Raw genomic sequence first — 23,774 nt, forward strand, 5'->3', positions numbered from 1 at the left:
AATGGCGTACTTTATGTAGCTGATGCTCCAACAGTTTATACAGTGCTGACATGGGGCATTTCTTAACGGAAAAGTTTGCTTGGGCCAGCTTGGTTCGAATTATTTCAAAATATCCAAAACCTGAAATTAGGCTTTAAGTAGTTCAAGAAAAGTATGTCTACTTTATCAATTTCATTCACTCATTTTTGGGCCATTACTCTTATCTGTAGAGTAATTTCTGTATTTGATTATATTCAGACTTTCTGTTCCTCTCTAGCTGATGAAAACTCCAAAATGTAAAAAAAAACACGCTGATCTTTTATAGTTTCTTCAACCGCTTTCAGCTGTAAAATGGGCATGCACTTCCTTTTTTTTTTTTGTTTTCCTCGTGTTTATTATTAATTATCTGCTCTGGACAACGTACATGTAGTATTTTATCTCACCTTCTTTGGTGCTGTCTATAAGACCGGACTGTGATGTCAGGCAGGGCACCCCTCTGCCCCCCATGGCCATCCGAACACACAGTTAGTAAGGAGACGGCTTCTTTGAAAGACAACTTTCCATTTCCTAACACTTGCTCGCCTCGAACATTTTAGCCAACATCGCCATCCAGGCAAGTTCCTGGAGTCAAAGCAACCCCCTGATCGTTAGTTGCAACCTTCCAACTAGCCTAATACAGCACATAGGAAGATGGGACAAAGTACTACATGCCCTTTGTCCCCCGGGGGAACTGAATACAATAAAGACATTTTTTCACTTCAATTTTTATTAACCACTTCCGTACCGCCCACCGTCGTTATACGGCGGTACTTTGAAGAGGGATATTGTTATGGCAGCAGCTAGCTTCCATAACCCCAGTATCCTCTTCTTCAGTGAGCGGACCGGTTTCAGAATAAGTGGTCTCTACGGCGGATTCGCCGTGAGAAGATCACTTTTATTGGCGGCGGGAAAGGGCAACCTCCTACTGCCGCGGTCGGATCTTCACCCTTGCTGGGCATGGAGATAAGTGAGGGAAAGATGGCCCCCACCCGTCTCCATAAAAATGCATGGCAGAAGCGCCGTCAAAGCGTCACTTTCGCCCATAGCTCTTAAAGTGCCAATTTTTTTTTATTATTGCATTTTTGTGTAAATATGAGATCTGAGGTCTTTTTGACCCCCAGATCTCATATTTAGCCCTTTAACGTTCTGCTCCACTGTTTGGTACAACACATTTTGAGTCACACTATGTGGACTTTAAAGGGTTAAGAGGTCCTATCGTGCTTTTTTTTTCTATTACAAGGGATGTTTACATTCCTTTTGAATAGGAATAAAAGTGACACGATTTTATTTATTTTTTTAAACAGTGTCAAAATAAAAGGTAAAATAAATAACAAAATATATATATATTTTTTTAAACGTGTCCTGATGAGCTTGCGTGTAAAACCGAACGCATACGTGAGTAGCGCCCACATATGAAAACGGTGTTCAAACCACATGTGAGGTATCGCTGCGATCGGTAGAGCGAGAGCAATAATTCTAGCCCTAGACCTCCTCTGTAACTCAAAACATGCAACTGTAGAATTTGTTTTTTAAAACATCGCCTATGGAGATTTTTAAAGGTAAAAGTTTGTCGCTATTCCACGAGCAGGTTGCAATTTTAAAGCGTGACATGTTGGGTATCAGTTTACTCGGCGTAACATTATCTTTCACAATATAAAAAAAAAACAATTGGGTTAACTTTACTGTTGTCTTATTTTTTTAATTTAAAAAAGTGTATTTTTTTTCCCCAAAAGTGTGCATGTAAGACCATTGCGCAAATACGGTGACAGAAAGTATTGCAATGACCGCCATTTTATTCTCTAGGGTGTTAGAACACCCAAACAGTATACATTTTTTTTCTAAGGAATTTTCCAGCAAAAATAACTGTTTTTAACTTGTAAATAACAAATCTCAGAAAGAGGCTCGGTCCTTAACCACTTCAGGACCGCCGTATTGCCAATGTACGTCAGCACAATGGCACAGGCAGGCACAATCACGTAGATGTACGTGATTGCCTTCCAGCGGGTGGGGGGTCCAATCGGACCCCCTCCCGTTGGATACGACGGTCCAGTTCCCTCCAGGAGCGCTCCGTGATGAGGGGATGGCCGTTCGTTTTCGGCCACCCCCTCTGGATCGCTCCTGGCCAATGAGAAGCTTCCTCCCACTGTGTATTGTTTACACAGGAAGGAGGAAATGATGTCATTCTCCTCGGGGCGGTCTTTTTGACCGGACTACGAGGGAGAAGACTAATAGTAAGTGTGCACCAACACTACACTGACATGTAGGTACACACAGGCACACAAACCCCCCCCCCCTCCCCCCCCCCAGTCACAGTGTCACTGATTGCATTGATCATTTCTTTACTGATCAATGCATTCAGTGTCAGTTGTGACAGTAAAAACTGTCAGGACAGTTAGTGTTAGGTCCAGGGTAGCCCCCTATCACCCCCCAATAAAGATTTAACCCCTGATTGCCCCTAGAGTTAACCCTTTCACCCCCTTTTGCCAGTGTCACTAAGCAATCATTTTTCTGATCGCTGCATGTGTCGCTAGGTAGCTAGTTATTTTTTTAGGTTCACCGCCAGGTTTTTATATCGCTAGGTACCCCGATATACTACCCAATAATGTTTTTAACCCCCTGATTGCCGCTAGTTAACCCTTTCACCCCCTTTTGCCAGTGTCACTAAGCGATCATTTTTCTGATCGCTGCATCAGTGTCGCTAGTGTCGCTAGGTAGCTAGTTATTTTTTTAGGTTCACTGCCAGGTTTTTATAGCGCTAGGTACCCCGATATACTACCCAATAATGGTTTTAACCCCCTGATTGCTGCTAGTTAACCCTTTCACCCCCTTTCACCAGCGATCACAGTATAAGTGTCACTGGTGACGCTGGTTAGCCAGTTAGTTATTTAGGTTCCCGTCAGGTTTTTATATAGCGCCAGGGACCCCCATATACTACCTAATAAAAATTTGAACCCCTGATTGCCCCTAGTTAACCCTTTCACCACTGATCACCGTATAAGTGTTACAGGTGACTCTGGTTAGTTTGTTTTTTATAGCATCAGGGCACCCACCATTTATTACCCAATAAAGGTTTAACCCCCTGATCACCCGGCGGGTGATATCAATTAGGTTTTAGGGTCAGGGTCTGCGTCGCCCCAGACAGCGCTAGGTTAGTGCCAGTACCGCTAACACCCACACGCAAAGCATACACCTCCCGTAGTGCTATAGAATCTGAACAGATCAATATCTGATCTGATCAGATCTATACTAGCGTCCCCAGCAGTTTAGGGTTCCAAAAAAACGCATTGTTAGCGGGATCAGCCCAGATACCTGCTAGCACCGGCGTTTTTGCCCCTCTGCCCAGCCCACCCAAGTGCAGTATCGATCGATCACTGTCACTTACAAAACACTAAACACATAACTGCAGCAATCGCAGAGTCAGGCCTGATCCCTGCCATCGCTAACAGGTTTTTTGGTAGCATTTTATATTTAAATCCGGAAGGCAGTGCTTGGTTTTCGGGGTCCCGTACGTGGCTAGGCTCCCAAAAAGTCCCCCACATGTGGTATCCCCGTACTCGGGAGAAGCAGCAGAATTTATTTTGGGGTGTAATTTGACTTCTGCCCATAGCATTTGTGAGCAATATATCATTTAGTGACAACTTTGTGCAAAAAAAAAAAAGTTTGTAATATTCCCGCAACTTGTGGCAAAATATAAAATATTCCATGGACTCAACATGCCTCTCAGTAAATAGCTTGGGGTGTCTACTTTCCAAAATGGGGTCATTTTGGGGGGTTTTGTGCTATTTTGGCAATTTGCACCCTTAGAAATCCTGAAGGTGGTGATTGGTTTTCGGGGTGCCGTGCGCGACTAGACTCCCAAAAAGTCCCACACATGTGGTATCCCCATACTCGGGAGAAGTAGCGGAATATATTTTGGGGTGCAATTCCACATATAACTATGGCATGTGTGAGCAATATATCATTTTTTTTTTTTTTTTTTGTCATTATTCAATCCCTTAGGACAAAAAAAATAAATATTCAATGGGCTCAACATACCCATCAGCAATTTCCTTGGGGTGTCTACTTTCCAAAATGGGGTCATTTGGGGGGGGGGGTTTGTACTGCCCTGCCATTTTAGCACCTCAAGAAATGAGATCGGCAGTCATAAATTAAAAGCTGTGTAAATTCCAGAAAATGTACTCTAGTTTGTAGACGCTATAACTTTTGCGCAAACCAAAAAATATACGCTTATTGACATTTTTTTTACTAAAGATATGTGGCTGAATAAATTTTGCCCTCAATGTATGACTAAAATTTAGTTTATTCGATTTTTCTTATAACAAAAAGAAGAAAATATCTTTTTTTTTCAAAATTTTCACTCTTTTTCCATTTATATCGCAAAAAAAAAAAAATCGCAGAGGCAATCAAATACCATCAAAAGAAAGCTCTATTTGTGGGAAGAAAAGGACGCAAATTTCGTTTGGGTGCAATATTGCATGACCGCGCAATTACCAGTTAAAGCAGCGCAGTGCGAAATTGGAAAAAGACCTCTGGTCCTTAAGGTGTTTATTGGTCCGGGGCTGAAGTGGTTAAAGAGGCGTGCCACCTTAAAAAAAAAATATTAACAGTCAGCAGCTACAAATGCTGCAGCTGCTGACTTTTTTAATAAATGGACACTTACCTGTTCCAGGGTCCAGCGATGTCGGCAGCAGATGACAAGCAAACGCTCGTCTCTCAGCTGCCCCCTGCCGCCATCCTCTGTCAGGGAATCGGGAAGTGAATCGTTGCGGCTTCACAGCCCGATTCCCTACTGCGCAAATGCGCGAGTCGTGCTGCGTGTCTTCACTGGTCCCCGCTGTGTCCTAGGAACTGTGTGTTTCCCAGAACACAACAGGTGGGGGCATCTGCGGCTAGCTATTCATGGAAGTGGGTGCAGATACCTGGATTATACAGGTAACTGCACCGCCTTCCCCCCTGAAAGGTGCCAATTGTGGGGGATTCCGATGAGCGGAACTTCCACTTTAGGGTGGAGGTCCGCTTTAAGTGGTTGAACCTCATGATTTATATTTTAGCTTTCCAAGGCTCCGTGTGGCGATGAGGTCGTATGTATGTATGTATATTGGGGTCATTTTACCATCTAAACCTGGACAATTGCAACCAATGTGACATCACTGAGTCTTCCTGCACTACATAGCATGCTGCTCGCTTGCTTGCTTCTCTGCTGTATTTTTCTTGTTATATACTAATCATTAGAATCCAGATCTCTTCTTTCATCTAGAACTATGGTGTAAGACGTTCTCTTCTCCTGACCTGGCTTATCTCCACAGGTGATCAGCATAAAGGATAATGACAGCTTGGCAGCTCGGCTGGCTGTTGAGATGAAGGCGGACTTGATCATCGTTCTTTCTGATGTGGAAGGTAGTGATAAATGATCGTCCTCTGTGCCAGCAATTAGGACTGAACTAGTTCAACTGCTTTCTCTGTTATTGGGTGTGCCTAGAGCTTTGCTTATTATACACTTTCTAGGTTTTCTTAGAATCGGGTCATAAACTTTCTGGGGCAAGGATGAAAAACCAGGCAATGACGCATAAATGGGATTATGTAATTTTTTAAAATCTTTTTTAATTAAGGCTTCATGTATGCAGGGCGTTTTTTGCATCTGCTGTTAGCTGGCCCCATGCACACAGGCTTTTTGGAGCTGTAAGTGGCATAGGTGTTCAAGTAGTAAAAATAAAACTGGGCCAACGCATTCTGAAGACCAGTGTAAGGCTTCATGTACACGGGATGCTTTTACAACCTCGCCTGAATGATTTAACTTCACAGATGTAGAAGCATTTAAAAAATATATATATTTTTTTTTCAGATAGTCAAAAATAAAAAACGCTTTTTTTTATTTTTTATTTTTTTTTGGCTAAGGGTCAGAGGTCCTTGCTATCATCAAGGTAAACCACACATACCATAAGGTCTGTGTGGTTTACCTTAATGATAGCGAGGCCCCCCGACAGTTTAGCCCCCTTGCCGCCGTCCGTGACAACATCACCTGAGGTTGCTTGCCAGGGGGGGGTCCAGGATCTTGGGAGAAGGTGGCAGGAAAGCGTCCTGGCTGTCCACAAAGAGATCAGGAGTGGTGGCTGGGGATGCGCTAGACCCATGGATGGCGTTGCAGTGGCCATCTTGGCAGGAGCGCGTGGTGATGCTCATCTTGGCCGGAGGTTGCTTCTTCCATCTGCTGCTTTTCCATCCACCAAAACGCCTCCCTAGGATGTGGAAAAGGGTCCTACCCGGGTAGACTTCAATTGGAGTCTGTTTTCACCTATGGCTGATCAGGATGGTAGGAGAGACAGGAGCTGCACAGGAACACGTCCGATCAAATCTAATGACCCCTTCCAGGACATATTCATCAAGCCTGTTCATAGAACAACTTGATAGTTGATCCTCTAAACCAGTGGTTCTCAACCTCAGTCCTCAAGTACCCCCATCGGGCCATGTTTTGGGAGCTTCCCTTAGATAAAATGGCTCTTATCAGTACCATGTCATTGGTGTTGATTTAAAGCAGATGTGCAAAGTAAAGGAAAACCTGAAAAATATGGCTCCTTGGGGGTACTTGAGGACTGAGGTTGAGAAACGCTGCTCTAAAGAACAGAGGAACCTTGCAAACCTATATTGGTCCAGCTTGGTTTGATCTAAGTATCCACATCCGATATCCGGAGGGTTGCTGGAGATGCTAAAAATCACTATAGTAGTTCCCACCACATACAGTGGAGATGTGATCTTCCGAGTTCTGCTCCAGTCGCTTCCCTTCTGCACACTGACCACAGGGGTTCACTCATTTGGCATTGCAGTCATTGCGGAACAACCTTAGATTTTGTTTGAATGTATAAAAGGCATTCTCTGATTGGGTAAAGTGGAGATTGTAACAAATGCTGTCCCTTCTATTCACCTTATGTAAGTTTGCATAAAAAATAATTCTAGCGTTTTGCTTTAAATGTTCAATCAGTGTCCCTCCCACCTTTGATAGCGTCTACCTCTGTACTGTACAAGTGTGCTATGTAAAGGAGGAATATGTAGGCTTACTCTACTGAATTCCTATTAAAATGTTAGTAGTTTGGTCATCTCAAGGACTGCACTTTCTGAGTTGTAGACTTGATCTGTATACTTGGGACAGCAATCATTGATGCCAGAGGGTCAAAAATATCAGCCAAGCACCTAATATATTTAGGAATTAGCAGTGGCAGCCCCTGTCTTTCTCACATAGCAGCTACCTTTTAGGATCTCTATAGTGGAACACGTTGCATAATAAATGATTGGCTTTACTTTCTGTTTGTAGGTCTTTTTGACAGCCCTCCTGGGTCAGATGATGCCAAACTCATCGACATATTTTACCCAGGCGATCAACAGTCTGTGACGTTTGGGACTAAATCAAGAGTCGGTATGGGAGGCATGGAGGCCAAGGTATGGCCTATGTAATTGTTGCTTTATATCAGTTTTATTGAAAAGAAGGTATATCAGCATGTATAATACATGCTCATTAAAGAGGAGTTCCAGCCGTTTCTGTGTTTATTAAAAGTCAGCAGTTACAAAAAGTGTATCTGATGACTCCTTTAATAAACACACACTCGTCTGTCCCACGGTCCAGGATGCAACCGCCGAAGCCTGGGATCTCTCCCCCCTCCTTTTCCCAGTGTCGGCATCACTAGTGTGGACGCCCCGGCTGTGACAGCTTCCGGCTTCACAGCCAAGTGTGCACTGCATATGTGTGAGTCGCGCTGCGTGTTCTGAATGGCCGGGCAATCTTCTGGGACCTGTGACGTGTCCCAGACAATTGCACAGAGGGAAGGGGAGAGGAGAACTTCTGCTCTTGGGGAGCAGCGGCGCACTGAGCAGAAGTGGGAGCTGGGTACCTAATAGGTACCCCCCCAAAAAAGACATGCCAAATGTGGCATGTCAGGGGGTCATGAGCCCTTAAGGCAAAAGTTCCACTTTTGGGTGGAACTCCGCTTTAAGGAATAAAAGACATCAAAGTAATAAAAATTTTATTTTCACCTGTTTACCTTTTCATTTTTATATACAAATTGAACTGTAACCTTTCTCTAGGTCAAAGCTGCTTTGTGGGCCCTTCAAGGTGGCACCTCGGTGGTGATAGCCAATGGCACTCATCCTAAAATATCTGGTCATGTGATCGCAGACATCGTGGAAGGGAAGAAAGTTGGCACTTTCTTTTCCGAAGTAAAACCAGCTGGTGAGTTGAAAAAACGTAATGATTATAATTTGGGCTCAAAAGATCCAGGCCCGAGTCCTATAAATAAAAGTAAAATTCCCAGCTCTACTTGCCAGTCTGCAACAAACTGAATGTCCCCAGGTTACAAACAAGATAGGGTCTGAAAGTTTGTTCTTAAAGCGTTTTTAACCTCAAAAAAATATATATATATCCTGGTCCCTTAAAGCAGATTAAACAGCACAGTGCGTGTGCTGCGTAATCTGCCCCCCTCTAAACTGTAAAAAAAAAAACTCCCTGAATCTGCCACTTCCTGTATGCCCTCTCTGAACTGACCACGAAAATCATGACTGCTGAGCCATGACCACTGTAGTCGGAGTACGTCCCTCTGTCATACGCTGCCCTGCTCTCAACTCTCCCCCTCACCCCCTCCTTCCTGCCTCTCAGCTCCCTCTCTCTGTCTCTGCTCAGCTATTATTGGGAAAAAAAACTAATTGTCACTGCCAGCCCCTCTATTAGAGGCTGGCTTACCACACCGTGAGAAGTGTTTTAAAAAAAAAAACAAGCAGTATAAATACCATTTTTCAGCTGTCTTCAGGCCGGTCACATGACTCGTGCCCACATTACAGCTATGAGACAGCTTCTGTGGGTGAAGCCGAGCGCCCATGTGATCTCCCCGGCTGACACCAGAGGAAGATCACGTCCCCTCCCACAGAAGCAATCCACCGGCACTTTAATTCCAGATCCAAATAACAGTAGCAAAACATATGTGAAAGTCATTCTATAACAAGTGTTTCCTGGTGTATTTTCTAGGACCTACTGTGGAGCAGCAGGCAGAGATGGCTCGGGCAGGTGGCAGGAGCTTAGCTACCCTGCAGCCAGAGCAGGTATGTAGGACCCTTTCATATACTGTAATTGTTCCTTCCCAGAATCCAAAGATTACTCAAACTGTTAGGAAACCACCAAGTTTGGAAGGAGGTATCAAGAGTAGTCTGCATTATTCTCTTGGCAAGAATAGCTGTACCTTTAGCCCCGTTCACATTGGGGCCACTTGTCATGCGATTTGACCGTTCCAAATCATACGACCTCTTGTCAGGAATAGAGCCACCGTTCCAATCAGCGTGACTCCGACTTGGGGGGGGGGGGGGGTTCCTGCACTATTTTTTTGCGATTTTTAGGTGTTAATTGCATAGAAATCTGTGCATGAAGTGCCACAGATGTCAGCCAAGTAGTGCTTGAAACCGCGCTGACCTACTACTTTGAAATTGTGTTACTTCAAGTGAAGAAGCATGATTTCAAAGTAGCATCAAAGTAGAACTAAAGGCAAACTTGCTCTGTAACCAAAATTGCATAGTAGAGAAGTATACCCCACAAATTGCAGAAGGGGCGGCATAATCACTTTTGGTGAGCGCCCATCACTGCTTCCCCAGTTTTATTATGAAGAAGATTTTAAGCCAAGTAGGAGCCAGCAGCACGACATACATGTCAGATTGTTGTTTTTTTTTTTTTTTGTATTTTTTTTCTAATTAATTTTGGGCTTTACAGGATATCTAAACTCAAAAACAAAAAAGTAATATTTCACAGCTTACCAGTCCATGGCTATGGTGGCGCATTCGTTGTGATTTTATTTTTTTGTTTTTTCTTTCATGCTGATCCTACCAGTAACTTCTGTCTTAGGGTGAAAACTTTCACTCATTGCAGGAGCAGCATTGTCACCCTAGGATAGAAGGTCTGTTAGAAATACTGCACACCTCCCACCGTCTCTACTAGGGATGAGCTCAGGCGTGTTCGCATGCTTCACGCGCAGAGCCCACCTGGGGCTCATCCTTAGTCTCTACCAAAGGTATCAGTGGAAGGCGTAGTTCCCCATTGTTGGTGCCATTGAGAGGAATAGTGGCCCATTGTTGGTGCCATTGAGAGGAATAGTGGCCCATTGTTGGTGCCATTGAGAGGAATAGTGGCCCATTGTTGGTGCCATTGAGAGGAATAGTGGCCCATTGTTGGTGCCATTGAGAGGAATAGTGGCCCATTGTTGGTGCCATTGAGAGGAATAGTGGCCCATTGTTGGTGCCATTGAGAGGAATAGTGGCCCATTGTTGGTGCCATTGAGAGGAATAGTGGCCCATTGTTTATATCGGTGAGGGGAATGGTGCCTCATCTTTGATGTCAGTGGAAGCAATAGTGTGCCATTGTATATATCAGTGGGAGGAATAGTGCCCCATCATTGGTGTCCATGTGATATAGCTATAAAATGTTCTCACATCAGGTCAGCAAATCCTTTGCAATTCATTACATGATCAGTGAATGTTCCTTTATCAGAGGTATCCTACAGCTCCATATAACATTGTGTTTACATGACAGAGAGCAGAAGTCATTTATCGTCTGGCCGATTTACTGACCGATCACAGAGATGAGATTCTGGCTGCTAATAAGAAGGACATGGAGGAAGCGGAGGATAAAGGTAAAGTACTCACGTAGTTCTGATTGCCCTCCAATTCATAGAATAGGATCTCTTGGCTAGGTAGATTGCATTTGTAACTAGGAATGGGCAGCATAGTGGTGTAGTAGCACTCTCACCTAGCAGCAATAGGATCGCTGGTTCAAATCCCGACCACAACACATCTGCCTGGAGTTTGCATGTTCTCCCTGTGCCTGCGTGGGTTTCCTCTGTGTACTCCGGTTTCCTGCCACACTCCAAAGACATGCTGGTAGGTTAATTAGATCCTGTCTATAAATTGGTCCTAGTATGCCTATATGTAAAGGACTCCAAGATCCAACTCAACTCATCTTACTCATCCAACTCATCCAACTCACCTGGGAAGTCAACTATCATTACCAGTCCTATTTACTGCCTTTATATACACCAGGAAAACGAATAGGGGACTTCCTCAATAGCTCCAAGGTGCAAGCTGGAGTTCCAAGAGTTCCCGTCTACTCGTTTTTTTTCTCTATCCGATCAGTAGTCTCCTTCCTACAAGGGGGAGAGCTTCTGGCGTCGATCGACATCAAGGATGCTTATCTCCATGTGCCGATCTTCTCTGCTCACCAGAAATGTCTACGATTCAAGGTAGAAAATCTTAATTTGCAGTTTGTAGCTCTACCTTTTGGTGTTAGCTACTGCACCTCAAGTGTTTTATAAAGATCCTGGCTCCTCCTTTAGCCAGGTTAAGGGCTCAAAGTTTCATTCAAGACTGCTGCAAAACAGTATCCTGTCCACTTGGAACAAGAAGGTCCAAACTCTGACTTCCCGGTGCGTTTATCCACCAAGGTGTGTCAGAGCCTCAATTGGTTAATATCCAAAAATCCTTTCTACCGGTTATCTGGAAACTAGTAACAGATGCCAGCCTTGTGGGCTGGGGAGCAGTCCTGGAAGAAGCGTCTGTCCAAGGGAAGTGGTCCAAATCAGAGTTGACCTTGCCCATCAATATTCTAGCGATTCGGGCAGTACGCCTGACTCTAAAGGCCTGGACGCTCAGACTACGGAATTATGCTGTTGGGATCCGATCCGACAATGCCACAGCTGTGGCTTATATCGATCACCAAGGGGGCACGAGAAGTCGTACCGCCCAGAGAGGTGAATCATATTCTATCTTGGGCAGAAAACAACATCCCTTGCCTATCAGCAGTTTTCATTCCTGGGATGGGAATTGGCAGACAGGCTACTTGTACATGACCTCACCTGGGATGGACGGGGAGCAGAATGCACTGAGAACTGCTGTGTACTTTTTTTATTTTTTTTACAAGAGTTTAGAGAAGCCAGGGCTGCCACCATCTGATGTAGGAGGCCTGTGCCCCAACGGGACTGCAGGAGGCCCCATGATACTCTCATGGTGTCCCCACCACCACACTGTGTCCCCGCCCCCCTCAGTCGGAGGAGACATGTTGCCTGGAGGAACTGTCTTTTAGGGGAGATGGAGTGGGAGAGCGTCCATTATCAAGGGTTGTCCAGACCAGCCGAAAATCGCCCTCACCTTAAGGCCAGGAGGCCTTCCTCTCCGCAGGCCCATGGGTTCCCTCCACAAAGATATGGAGTTCCCTGTCCCCCCCTCTCTCCTGTGTCTGGCGGGGGGGTGGGCAGTGATGGCGGAGTGGCGGTGGCGTCAGCAGTGAGAGACCTCAATCTCCTTGCTGTAGGATGCCGTGACTGGGAAAACGCCAGGCATCACAACCGGCGAGTATGTCATCACTGCGCGCCGGAGCTTGTGCTTCCGGCACAGAGCAATGGGGAAGGCCGAGACTATGTATTTAAAGGTAACCGCATGGGCTTTAGACGTCAACAGCAACGGAGCACCATGGAGGCATCCCATACTCCGGGGGAGGCAAACGTTGGCTCATCACTGGTAGGCTCGCCTGGCCAGAGCCTCTTTTTCCTTTGTATCACTTATTGCAAGGGGAGCTAGAAGACCCTGGGGGGAACCACCTTATCGCTCTGTTGGGCCCCTTAGCACAGCAGGAGAAGGCGAGGATTAGATGAGTTATTTTTGTTAAACAAAACCTTCTCTCCTTGTCCCCCTCTCAGAAAGAATCATCCAGATCAGAGAAAGACATACAAAAAGAAATGTCCTTGTAGTGCAAGGCTCCAGTCTAGCTACATAAAAACCTTGTGTCCTACTTGCATCACAGCCATGCTAAAGAACGAGGAAGATTCTCCTTTTTCAAAATTCCTCTGCTCCTTCAAGGTTGAAATGCAACCTACTTTTCTGTCATTCAGAAAATGTATCTCAGATGCACAAGTCCCAGGCACGGCCGTTGGACAACCTGATCAGGTGCCCACTTTCCCTACATCGGTAGGTTCAGGAGAGCCTTTAGAGAGTAGGGAGCATTCCCTTAACACTAACCTGGACTCCTCCCAATCAGATTCAGGACAGGAGGAAGGCCAAAGAATTCAGGAGAACCCACAAGGTTCAAACTTTGCCCCTACTAGTTCATCCACTTCCTCCTGGGAATCTGAGGCCTTAGAGATGAAAGAAGAAAAAAACACTCAAGACATGACAAAATGTACTGAGGGTTGAATAAATAAAAAAAAAAACCTTCTTTTCAAGTAGCCTGAAAAGATTTCCCTTTGAGGATCCAAACTCCGTCTGGAATCAATCCCCTAAATTAGATGCCCCCCCCCCCCAGCAAAAGTGTCAAAACACTTGGGTCTGGTCTTTGAGGACACGGGGCACTTGGGGGACCCCATGGACAATGTAATCTTAAAAAGATCATGGGATACCACGATGGCAAACCTCAGACCAGCACTGGCAACAAATTGCGTAGCCCAAAATTTTCAATTGTGGTTAAAACGTGTGCAAGAGCATCTGACTGCGCCTGCCCCTACGATAGAGCTGTTTAAAATATTTCCCCTTGCTACTTAAAGTAGTAGGCTTCATTGCAGACGTCTCGACCAAGTCTGTAAAACTCTCAGCCAGAGCAGTCTTATTATCTGTTGCAACCAGGAGAACCCTTTGACTGAAAACCTGGCCAGGCCTAGATGAAGCCTTAGCTCGTACAGCCGATAGGAAAAAGACCTTTCCTGTTAAGAAAAAATAATAATTTCCCAGAAAAAAAAACTGTCCCTATAAAGGACAAACAAGAACACAGGATAAAGGAAAGTGCAAAAAATCACTGGTCTACTCAGAAAAGGAGGCAAAAGACTAACAAGCTTTTTAAACTTACTTACAAAAATTCCAAACCACAGTGATGCCAGCTGCCAAGTGGGAGGAAGATTGGAGGATTTCCTTCCGCAGTGAAAAAACGAACCTCCAACAGTTTTGTCAGGGGAGTGATCGAGAAAGGATATGCCTTAGAGTTCAACCAAAGACTTGCTGCAAGAGTATTGATTACTCAATTATCCAGGGACCCTGCAAAAGCTCAGGCATTCGCACACGTTTTTGGTGCAGAAACCTTGAGGCAAATATCGCCTGATCTTCAACCTTAAAGCCATTGAACACAGTCATACAGTACAAAAAAATCCAAATGGAGTCAATCTACTCTGTCAGGAATCTGCTCCAAAAAGATTGTTTCATGGCAAAAATAGACCTAAAGGACGTTCCCATCAGGGAAAGCTCCCAAAAATTTCTCCGCATAGTAATACAGATGGGGAAAAAAGGTATATCACTTTCAAACCTGAGCCTTACCCTTCGGCCTCTCCTCATCTCTGAGAATCTTTACCAAGATCCTGGCAGAAGCCCTGGCACCACTAAGACTGCAAGCCATAACAATTATTCCATACTTGGACAACTTGCTTTTCAAAGCACCAACAAGAGAGACTACTAAAAGATCTAATAGTTGCACAGCAGTGGTTATCCCAGGTCGGATGGATCATCAGCAGGGAGAAATGGCATCTCTCTCCCTCGCAAGAAATCCCATTACTAGGTTGCACGATCAGTTCAAAAGAACTAAAAATAATACTCCCACAAGAAAAGGTCGATCGCATGGGACAACGGATAGCACAAATACAGACAAAGCTCCCAGTTACAATAAGATAAATAATGTCAGGTTTTAGGACTTATGACATCCTCCATCCCAGCAGTCAAATGGGCCAGGTTTCACCAAGGACAACTCCAATCCTTCCTCCTACAAAATTTGTGGGCAAAAGACTTGGAGGACAAGGTGTACCTCTCAGAAAAAAACAAAGCAAGCCCTTTGGTGGAGAAACCAATTCAATCTACAAGAGGGACCTTCCCGATAGCACGCATATTGATTACAGATGCCAGCAGTCAGGGATGGGGGTCCCATTTAGAGGGGCGATGGGCACTTGGACTCAACTAGAGAAACAACACTCATCCAACTACAAGGAATTCAAAGCTTTAGCCAGAGGAATCTCCGCATTCCAAAGTCAGCTCAGAGGCTAACACATACAGGTCAGATTGGACAATACAACCTCGGTAGCGTACCAAAAACAAGGAGAGACCATAAGTCCCATCTTGATGAGTATAGCACAGGAAATATTCTCCTGGGCAGAGGAAAATCTGGAATCTCTTTTGGCAATCCATCTCAAAGGAATGCAGAACAACCTAGCTGATTTTTTTGAGCAGACAGTTACGCTAGTAAGAAGAATGGTCACTCGAACCAACAGTGTTTGTGGAAATAGTTTCCAAGTGGGGCCTTCCAGAGATTGACTTATTTGCCAACAAAGCAAACGCCAAACTCAAGAGATCAGCCAGTGGCAGTCGATGCCCTCCAGAGTGCATGAACTTTGTTACGCCTTCCCACCTCTATATCTGATCCCAAGAATCCTCTCCAAATTCAGGACAGAACAGACATCCCTTATCTTTATAGCCCCCCTTTTGGCCAAAGAGGGCATGGTTTTCACTTCTACTATTAGCGGATCGACCACCTTGGATGTTACCTTTCAGTCGGAAACCTGCTATCCCAGGGCTCAGTACTGCATCCCAATCCAGTCATGCTAAACTTAGCGGCATGGTATCTGAAACAGAGATCCTGAAGTATAAGGGTCTATCAAACCAAATGATTAAAAACTCTGCTACAAAGTCGCAAACCAGTTACAAGAGCCATATACCCGAAAGTCTGGAGGAAGTTTAACCTCTGGCTAACAGAGAACGGAAAAAGAGAATATGATTCTCCAATAATTCTAGCATTCCTGCAGGAAGACGTTGATAAAAAGCTATGCTCAAGCGCAATTTAGGTACAGATTTCAGCAATTTCAGGTTCAGTCTTTCAGCGTTCCCTACACCAGGACCCACTTATAGATTTTGTAAGGCCATCTCTAGACTACGACCAGTGCCATGTTGTAAAATTCTGACCTGGGACTTCTCTATCATGTTAAAAGCAGTCATTAACGAGCCTTTGAGCCGTCATCAAAGGCATCTTTAAGACTGATTACCCTTAAAACATTTTTTCTTATCACTAAGAGGTCTGCTTGCAGAGTCAGCGAACTACAGGCTTTGTAAATTAGAGAGCCCTTTATGCAGATATTGATGGATAGGGTCATTCTCAGGACTGACCAAGCATTTATCCCCAAGGTTGCTTGTACCTTTCCCAGAAGTCAGGATACAGTGTTACCCTCCTTCTGTAGTAAACCATCGAATAGCAAAGAAGAGCAACTACATCGGCTGCATGTCAGGAGATGTCTCAAAGGCTATTTGGAAGCTACCAAGCACTGCAGAACATCAGAGGCCCTGTTTATCCACTTCTCAAGAAATCAAAGGTAAATCGGCTTCTAAATGGACAATAGCCAGGTGGATAAAGATGGCCATCTCAGAAGGGTACAAAACTCTACACTTGGACCCTCCACAAGGGTGTTTGCCAGGTCCTGGGCAGAAAGAGCCAGCACTACCCCAGAGCAGATATGCAAGGCCGTGGTGGTCAAGCATGTCTACGTTCATTTGACACTATCCACGTTTTGGGTAATCAAGATTAAGCATTTGGGAGGAAAATCCAACAAGCAGTGGTCCCGCCTAAAAATTTGGCGAGTACTTGTTCATCCGTTCAAGGGCTGTTCTGGCAGACGACTGGGGAAAAACCAGAGTTAGACTTACTGGTAACTCTGTTTCCAGGAGTCTTCCAAGACAGCACGTTCCCACCATTTGTATGTATAAAATTAATTTGTATGTACAGTTTAAATTAGGGCTGTGGAAATTAATTCCTCGATTAATCGTAAATTTTTTTTGATCAATTGAAAATACTCGCCTCTCTGCCAGCTTCCGGGTCTTCAAGGAGTTCCGTCAGAGATCCGAGGACGTCACGGACATCGACGTCACCAGACTCTTGTGTGTTTGAACACAAAAATGAAATCTTATACTTAAACGGTGAGCACTTAGATCTTTTCCTTCTACCCATGACCTGGCGTCCTTACTGAGATCTAAGGAGACGTGAGAGAAGTTTATGGTCCATGTTAACCCTTTTGATACCCACTTGCATGACCACCTGTTTGCACAGGGGTCCATGCCATAAGGTGAGGGTGCTTAGTTAGATCGGAGGTGGAGGGATTGTCACGCTACTGTGAAAAAAAAAGACTTATGTTGGTGCTGCAGTTTGAATTTAAAACGCATTTGTGTGAACTGTGAAGTTAAGTCATGGATTGTAGAAACAAACTAGTGTTGGGTGATTGTATATAGTGTATACCGCATGTACCACTGACTAAGGCAGAGTTACAATGCAAGGTGATCAGCTAAAAGTAGTTGGATCTGTATGTGCATTATAATTAATTGAAATTAGTCGATTAATCGATTTAAAAAAATTGATTAATCAAGCATGAAAATTTTAATCCGCAACAGCCCTAGTTTAAATATATTTCAGCTCTGTTCGTCGGTTCTTGGCTAAATCGGACCAGATGCCTGAGGGACCGCCTTTTAAAGAGCTGGAGGCAATGCGTTTCCTGTCTGGGGTAGGAGCTCCATCTCTCAAGGGTGTGTTTTCCCAGCCTGGTCCTCTTTAACACTGACACCTGTGTTTAACAAGAGAATCACTGACATGGCGTTAGCTGGTCCCTTTGTGGCAGGGCTGAAATGCAGTGAATTTTTTTGGGGGGGGGGGGGGGGGGAAATTAAGTTAATTTTCATGGCAAAGAGGTACATTGCAATTCAGCTGATCAACATTCTGGATGGAGTATGTGCAAATTGTCAGTAAAAACCGAGGCCACAGACTTTGTGAAAATGTAATATTTGTGTCATTCTCAAAATTTTGGCCACAGCTATAGTACAAAAGGAACTTGCATCTCTTTTTATAATTGAGTCTAGGGTTATCGGCTTTCAGATTGTCATAAAGGTATTCTTTACTAGGCACAAAATTCCCATTGAGGTCTATAGCTGAAAGTGTTTTTTCTTTTATATTTTTCAGGAAGACTGGCCCCTCCACTCTTGAAACGATTGAGCTTGTCCACAGCCAAGTTAAACAGTCTTGCCATTGGACTCAGGCAGATAGCCGCCTCCTCCCAAGACAGTGTAGGGCATGTCATTCGTCGAACACGAATCGCCAAGGATCTGGAGTTGGAACAGGTGACGGTACCAATCGGAGTCCTGCTGGTTATTTTCGAGTCTCGACCAGACTGTCTTCCACAGGTATTTGTAGTTTATTAATATAATGGGTTTAAATGGGCTAATGGAGTACTTCAGAAACTTTAGTTAGCATTGACCACCGTTCTCAATTTTTTTTAGTGTTTGAGTTTCAGCTGTACTTTGAAAGCTGAATTGCAGGAATTCAGACACTTTGTGAAAAGTGAAGGCACATGGGAGGTTGATTTACTAAAGGCAAATATACTGTGCACTTTAAGTGCATTTGCTCTGGATCTGAATTGAAGCTTTGCTGGTTTAGATCATCCAATCATATACAAACGAAAATTACTGTTTTTTTTTTTTTGTTTTTTTTTCTTGCATGTGATTGGGTATTCTTTGAAAAGTGAAGTTTTACCTCATTTACTAAGCTCTAGAGCAAGTACTCTTGAAGTGCACAGTATATTTTCCTTTAGTAAATTAACCCCCTATGTGTTAAGTCCAATGTGGTGCATGACACCACCTGGGCTTATTTCTATTACTTACATCTGACCAGTTTATTGCTCTGCCGAATAGACAACCACACAGAACAAGCTATGCCCACCTCTCCCGTCTGCTGTCCACTTACAGAAGCCCTTGTATTTTGTGAATATGTTCAATATCAAGGCTTTTGTCATTGGGCAGGATGAGGGGCGAGCATTGCAGCTGCAGCGACTTTACTGTTGAAGGTGCAGAGGCCAAAAGGTCCAGCGTTTGGCTCCTGCAACTGCAGCAATAGCTGTCTTGCAGGAGTACTATAAACCTGTCAGATGTAAATAATAGAGATACATCCAGGAGATGTCATGCACCTTATTGGCCTTAACACATAGTTTACCTTCTTTTTTTATGAAGGAGCTGAATTTCTGTAATTCAGCTTTAAATATTACATCTACCGCCCACAAAGTCTTTGCTGCTTCCCTGTTTTACACTTGCATCACCTTCATTCTGTTTTTGAAACTGAGAACCACCAGATTCCATACATACATATTACACCCAGTCAAAGGCATCAGTGGATACAGGTTCAGCTTTCTTTAAGAGTACTTGGAAGTTATCTGCATTTTTGAAGATGAGGTCCTAATTCTTCTTCTGACTGACTACTGGTAGGGTGATGTTAGATTATAAGACCACACAGGTTGACAATGTATTCAAATCTAAAGGTTTAATTTACTGTTTCAATACATTTTAAGCAGCTATATACGGCTTTAAAGGTATTGTACACTTTCTAATGTTTTGGTTGTTTTAACACTAGGTATTAGTGTAGTTATATTCCGTGTACTGTTTGCCTTGCCTTATAATGAATGGACTCCCATGCTGTGGCTGCAGTTTGTAGTGCTATGGCTGATCGATTGCCCAATGTCCATGTATTCCTGTAGCTAGCCTGTCCCTATTAGCTAAAGGCCCCAGTAAAGAAAAAAAATCATCCAAATGGCTCTGGGACTTTGGTGCTCATACAAAGTAGTGAGAAGACAAATGCTCACTGGCTTAGGTTAGACTGCTCACAACAGACAGGGCTACCCTCCATTGTTACCCAGCGGGTTACCAGAGAAAAAAAAAAAACTAAGCACACATGGAAGGAGTTTTAGATAAGAGATTCATTCATTTGTTTACTCTAAAAATGTTAAGTCTCCTGATCCAGCAATTACCTTCCCTACAAAGATTCACCCAGCAAAGCCCATAGTTAATGGGGCAGGTAATGTCTTGTTGGGGAACACTCAATGTCCTATGTATGACTCGCCATTGCCTCTGTGTTGCATCACAAATGCAAATGATATGAAACCCTGCATGGTTAGTGCTTCGGTAATTGCTGTCTGTGTCAGATCTAATTACTGTTTCTCTCACCTGCAACAGTGCTAGATTGAGAGAACCAGGGATTGTGGCATATTTTGTTTCCTCACATGAAGTGTCTGTTCTCATGTTAGAGGCCACACATTAACCCGTGCAATGCCATGCGGCATGCCTCATGTTTAAACCCAAACAAACTTTTGACACAGAAATGTAAAAATTTACTCTACTATAGGATGTGCATACAGGGCAACAAATGGCATCATAAAATATTATCAATGCACATCTTTTGGTGGTAAAAAACACAAGGGGGAAAATAGGAAGGTTTATAATGCTTTTAAGCTATACCCTCTGACCTGCTGCTCATCACCCAGAGCAAGATCTTGTCAGGATACATGTACAGTTGATATAAAAAGTCTACACACCCCTGATAAAATGTTAGATTTCTGTAAAGACAAAAATCATTTCAGAAATGTTTATACCTTTTTAATGTGTCCTATAAACTGTAACTCAGTTGAACACCGAACTGAAATCTTGTAGGTGGAGGTAAGTAAAAATAAAATATGGTTGCATAAGTGTGCACAAAAAATGAATTCTTTGTTGAATCACCTTTTTGATTTTATTACAGAACTTAATCTTTTTGGTTATGAGCCTATCAGTATGGCACATCTTGACTTGGCAATATTTGCTCACTCTTCTTTGCAAAAACACTCCAAATCTATCAGATTGTGAGGGCATCTCCTGTGCACAGCACTCTTCAGATCACCCCACAGATTTTCAATCAGATTCTGGTCTGGGCTCTGGCTGGGCCTTTCCAAAACTTTAATCTTCTTCTGGTGAAGCCATTCCTTTGTTGATTTGGATGTATGATTTGGGTCCTTGTCATGAAGGATGACGTTTCTCCACATTCAGCTTTCTAGCAGAAGCCTGAAGGCTTTGTGACAATATTGACTGGTATTTGGAACTGATCATAATTCCCTCTACGTTGAATAAGGCCCCTGTTCCAGCTAAAGAAAAACGGCCCCAAAGCATGATACTGCCACCACCATGCTTCACGGTGGGTATGGTGTTCTTTTGGTGATGTGCGGTGTGGTTTTTGAGCTAAACATATCTTTTGGAATTATGGCCAAAAAGTTCAGTCTTGGTTTCATCAGACCAGAACACATTGTTCCACATGCTTTTGTGAGACTTCAGATGTGATTTTGCAAAATTTAGCCAGGCTTGCATGTTTTTCTTTGTTAGAAAAGGCTTCTGTCTTGCTACTCTACCCCATAGCCCAGACATATGAAGAATACGGGAGATTGTTGTCACATGTACCACACAACCAATACTTGCCAGATATTCCTGCATCTCCTTTAATGTTGCTGTAGGCCTCTTGGCAGCCTCCCTGACCAGTTTTCTTCTCGTCTTTTCATCAATTTTGGAGGGACGTCCAGTTCTTGGTAATGTGACTGTTGTGCCATATTTTCTCCACTTGATGACGACTGTCTTCACTGTGTTCCGTGGTATATCTAATGCCTTGGAAATTTTGTATCCTTCTCCTGACTGATACCTTTTAACAATGAGATCCCTCTTTGGACACTCTCTGAGGGCCATGACTTTTGCTGTAGGATGCGACTAAGAAAATGTCAGGGAAGACCTACTAGAACAGCTGAACTTTATTTGGGGTTAATTCCGAGGCACTTTAAATAATGGTAGGTGTGTACTGACTCCATTTTAACATGAGATTGAATGTGATTGCCTAATTCTGAACACAGCTACATCTCAACTTATAAGAGGGTGTGCACACTTATACAACCACATTATTTTAGTGTTTTTTTTATTCTCTCCCCCCCCCCCCCCCCCCCCCAAAGATTTTAGCTGTTTTTCAATTGAGGTGTACAGTTTATAGGTCACATTAAAGATGGAAAAGGTTCTGAAATTATTTATCTTTCTCCAATTTTTTTTTTTACATCACAGAAACCTGACCTTTTAACAGGGGTGTGTAGACTTTTTATATCAATTGTACTAATCTATGCAGTTACAGGCAAATCTTTTTCTATTTCGCCCCCCTAAAGATTCAGGTGTAGATTATGTTGCTGTATCGTACTCGCCCACAGAGGGGTGTCCACACTGCTCTGTTGAACATTGCCACTTGGGGTGCCACAGTAGTATATATTTATGCACTGTTGTATGCCGCTTTATAGACTGATATCAAGGTGAGCTCTATTCCTGTAGGGACACCTTGACAGGTACTGGAGGGAGCATGTTAAAATCCAGACTGGAAGCGTTGGCTTCTGTGGGATCTTCTCAGTTCTGCCAGGTTATCCCAAGGCAGATTACTGCTCTCAGTTTAGAAAGATTAAAGTGTCATGTTATATTTCTTTCTAATATGCCCTGCTGTCAGTGGATAACCACTTTGTTTTGCTCTGCATACCAGGTTTCAGCATTAGCTATCGCTAGTGGTAATGGACTTTTGCTAAAAGGAGGAAAAGAGGCTTCCAACAGCAACCAGACTTTGTACCGTCTCACCCAGGAGGCTCTCTCACTCCATGGAGTCAAGGATGCAGTCCAACTGGTATGTACTGGGCTCCTGTAAGTACCCATTGGATAACTGGGAAAGGATCTTTTGTATATTATAGATATGCTAGAAAGAGAAGACTGAAGAGTAGCTAAAATAGCATTGGGCGCTATTTGTATTCTAGAAAATGTGAACATAAAGGTTTCCTGTAGACCATGGCCATCAACCCACAGATTGTACTGATGTATACAGACAGAAAAATCTTACATGTAATGGTTTTGTGTTATGGTAAGAGTGTCCATACACAACATGCTTAATGGACAGATTTGGTTATTTTAGACCTAATTTGCCAATAATTTGGAGCCCCCAAATCGGTTATAAAGACAGTATATATCTTTCTCAAGGTTGGCTAGTTATGTGTCTTTAAACTTCTAGGTGAACACCAGAGAAGAGGTTGAAGATTTGTGCCGATTAAACAAGCTGATTGACCTGATCATTCCCCGGGGCTCCTCTCAGCTGGTCAGAGACATCCAGAAAGCAGCTAAAGGAATCCCTGTCATGGGGCACAGTGAAGGGATATGTCACGTCTACGTAGACAGCGAGGCCAGTGTGGAGAAGGTTACAAGAATCCGTAAGTGAAGTGTTCCACCTACTCTTCTGGGTGAAGTCAAATTTAGAGATCTACCTTGTATCTGACCTTTCCAGGACCCAACAGGCATCCAGCACACTGCATTAGTGTTGTGCACAGTGCTGTTTATATTCTTAAAAGAGAAGTGTGTGGTGGTGTTGTGTGTTTTTTATTTATTTTTTTGGTTGTTTCTTGGAATCATATGGGCCTAGGTGGGTGCAGCATCGGTCCCCCACTGGCTCTAACGCTGAGAACCGAGCAATGAGCAGGGCTTGAGCAGAGAGCTGGTGACTGTCAGTCACCGGCTCTCTGTTCTGCCCCTTGTGCTCACTGGAGCGCTGGGCTGTGGAGGGGGTGGGAGCGGCCAGCTTAGGCTCTTAGCGACTCGCTTAGAGGCTGAGCCGGGTGCTGGTCCAGGCATGAAGAACTGCACTCCTGTGATCCACAGGAGAAGTACAGTCAAACGAGCTTTGCCTGTACTTCTCCTTTAACTTTGTGCCATTTAGGAATATTGGCATTGTTGGCAACATTTTACCATTCTGGTTCTCTTACTACTTTCTTTTTTTTTTTTTTTTTTTTTTTTTTTTTTTATTGAGACTCGGCATAACAATCAAAGACCAAAACACATGTCCATATATGACATTTGCATAATATTAGAGATTGTATATAAACATCTCA

At 43.7% G+C, this 23,774-nt stretch overlaps 1 protein-coding gene across 4 annotated transcripts in view; it reads left to right on the plus strand.

Moving 5' to 3' along the window:
• Positions 1 to 23,774, plus strand: part of ALDH18A1 (aldehyde dehydrogenase 18 family member A1) — a 62,275-nt gene that overhangs the window by 24,442 nt on the left and 14,059 nt on the right. For all 4 annotated transcript variants that reach the window (XM_077455490.1, XM_077455489.1, XM_077455487.1 and 1 more), the window contains 8 exons: positions 5,325 to 5,415; positions 7,325 to 7,449; positions 8,092 to 8,236; positions 9,026 to 9,099; positions 10,574 to 10,673; positions 17,996 to 18,216; positions 22,388 to 22,525; positions 22,904 to 23,099. In XM_077455490.1, coding sequence (XP_077311616.1) covers positions 5,325 to 5,415; positions 7,325 to 7,449; positions 8,092 to 8,236; positions 9,026 to 9,099; positions 10,574 to 10,673; positions 17,996 to 18,216; positions 22,388 to 22,525; positions 22,904 to 23,099 — 1,090 coding nt within the window. The remainder of the gene's footprint in view (positions 1 to 5,324; positions 5,416 to 7,324; positions 7,450 to 8,091; positions 8,237 to 9,025; positions 9,100 to 10,573; positions 10,674 to 17,995; positions 18,217 to 22,387; positions 22,526 to 22,903; positions 23,100 to 23,774) is intronic.

This window comes from Lithobates pipiens, unplaced genomic scaffold (genome assembly GCF_037356315.1).
Source record: "Lithobates pipiens isolate NorthernLeopardFrog02 unplaced genomic scaffold, aLitPip1_a1.2 Scaffold_25, whole genome shotgun sequence".
NCBI lineage: Eukaryota > Metazoa > Chordata > Amphibia > Anura > Ranidae > Lithobates > Lithobates pipiens.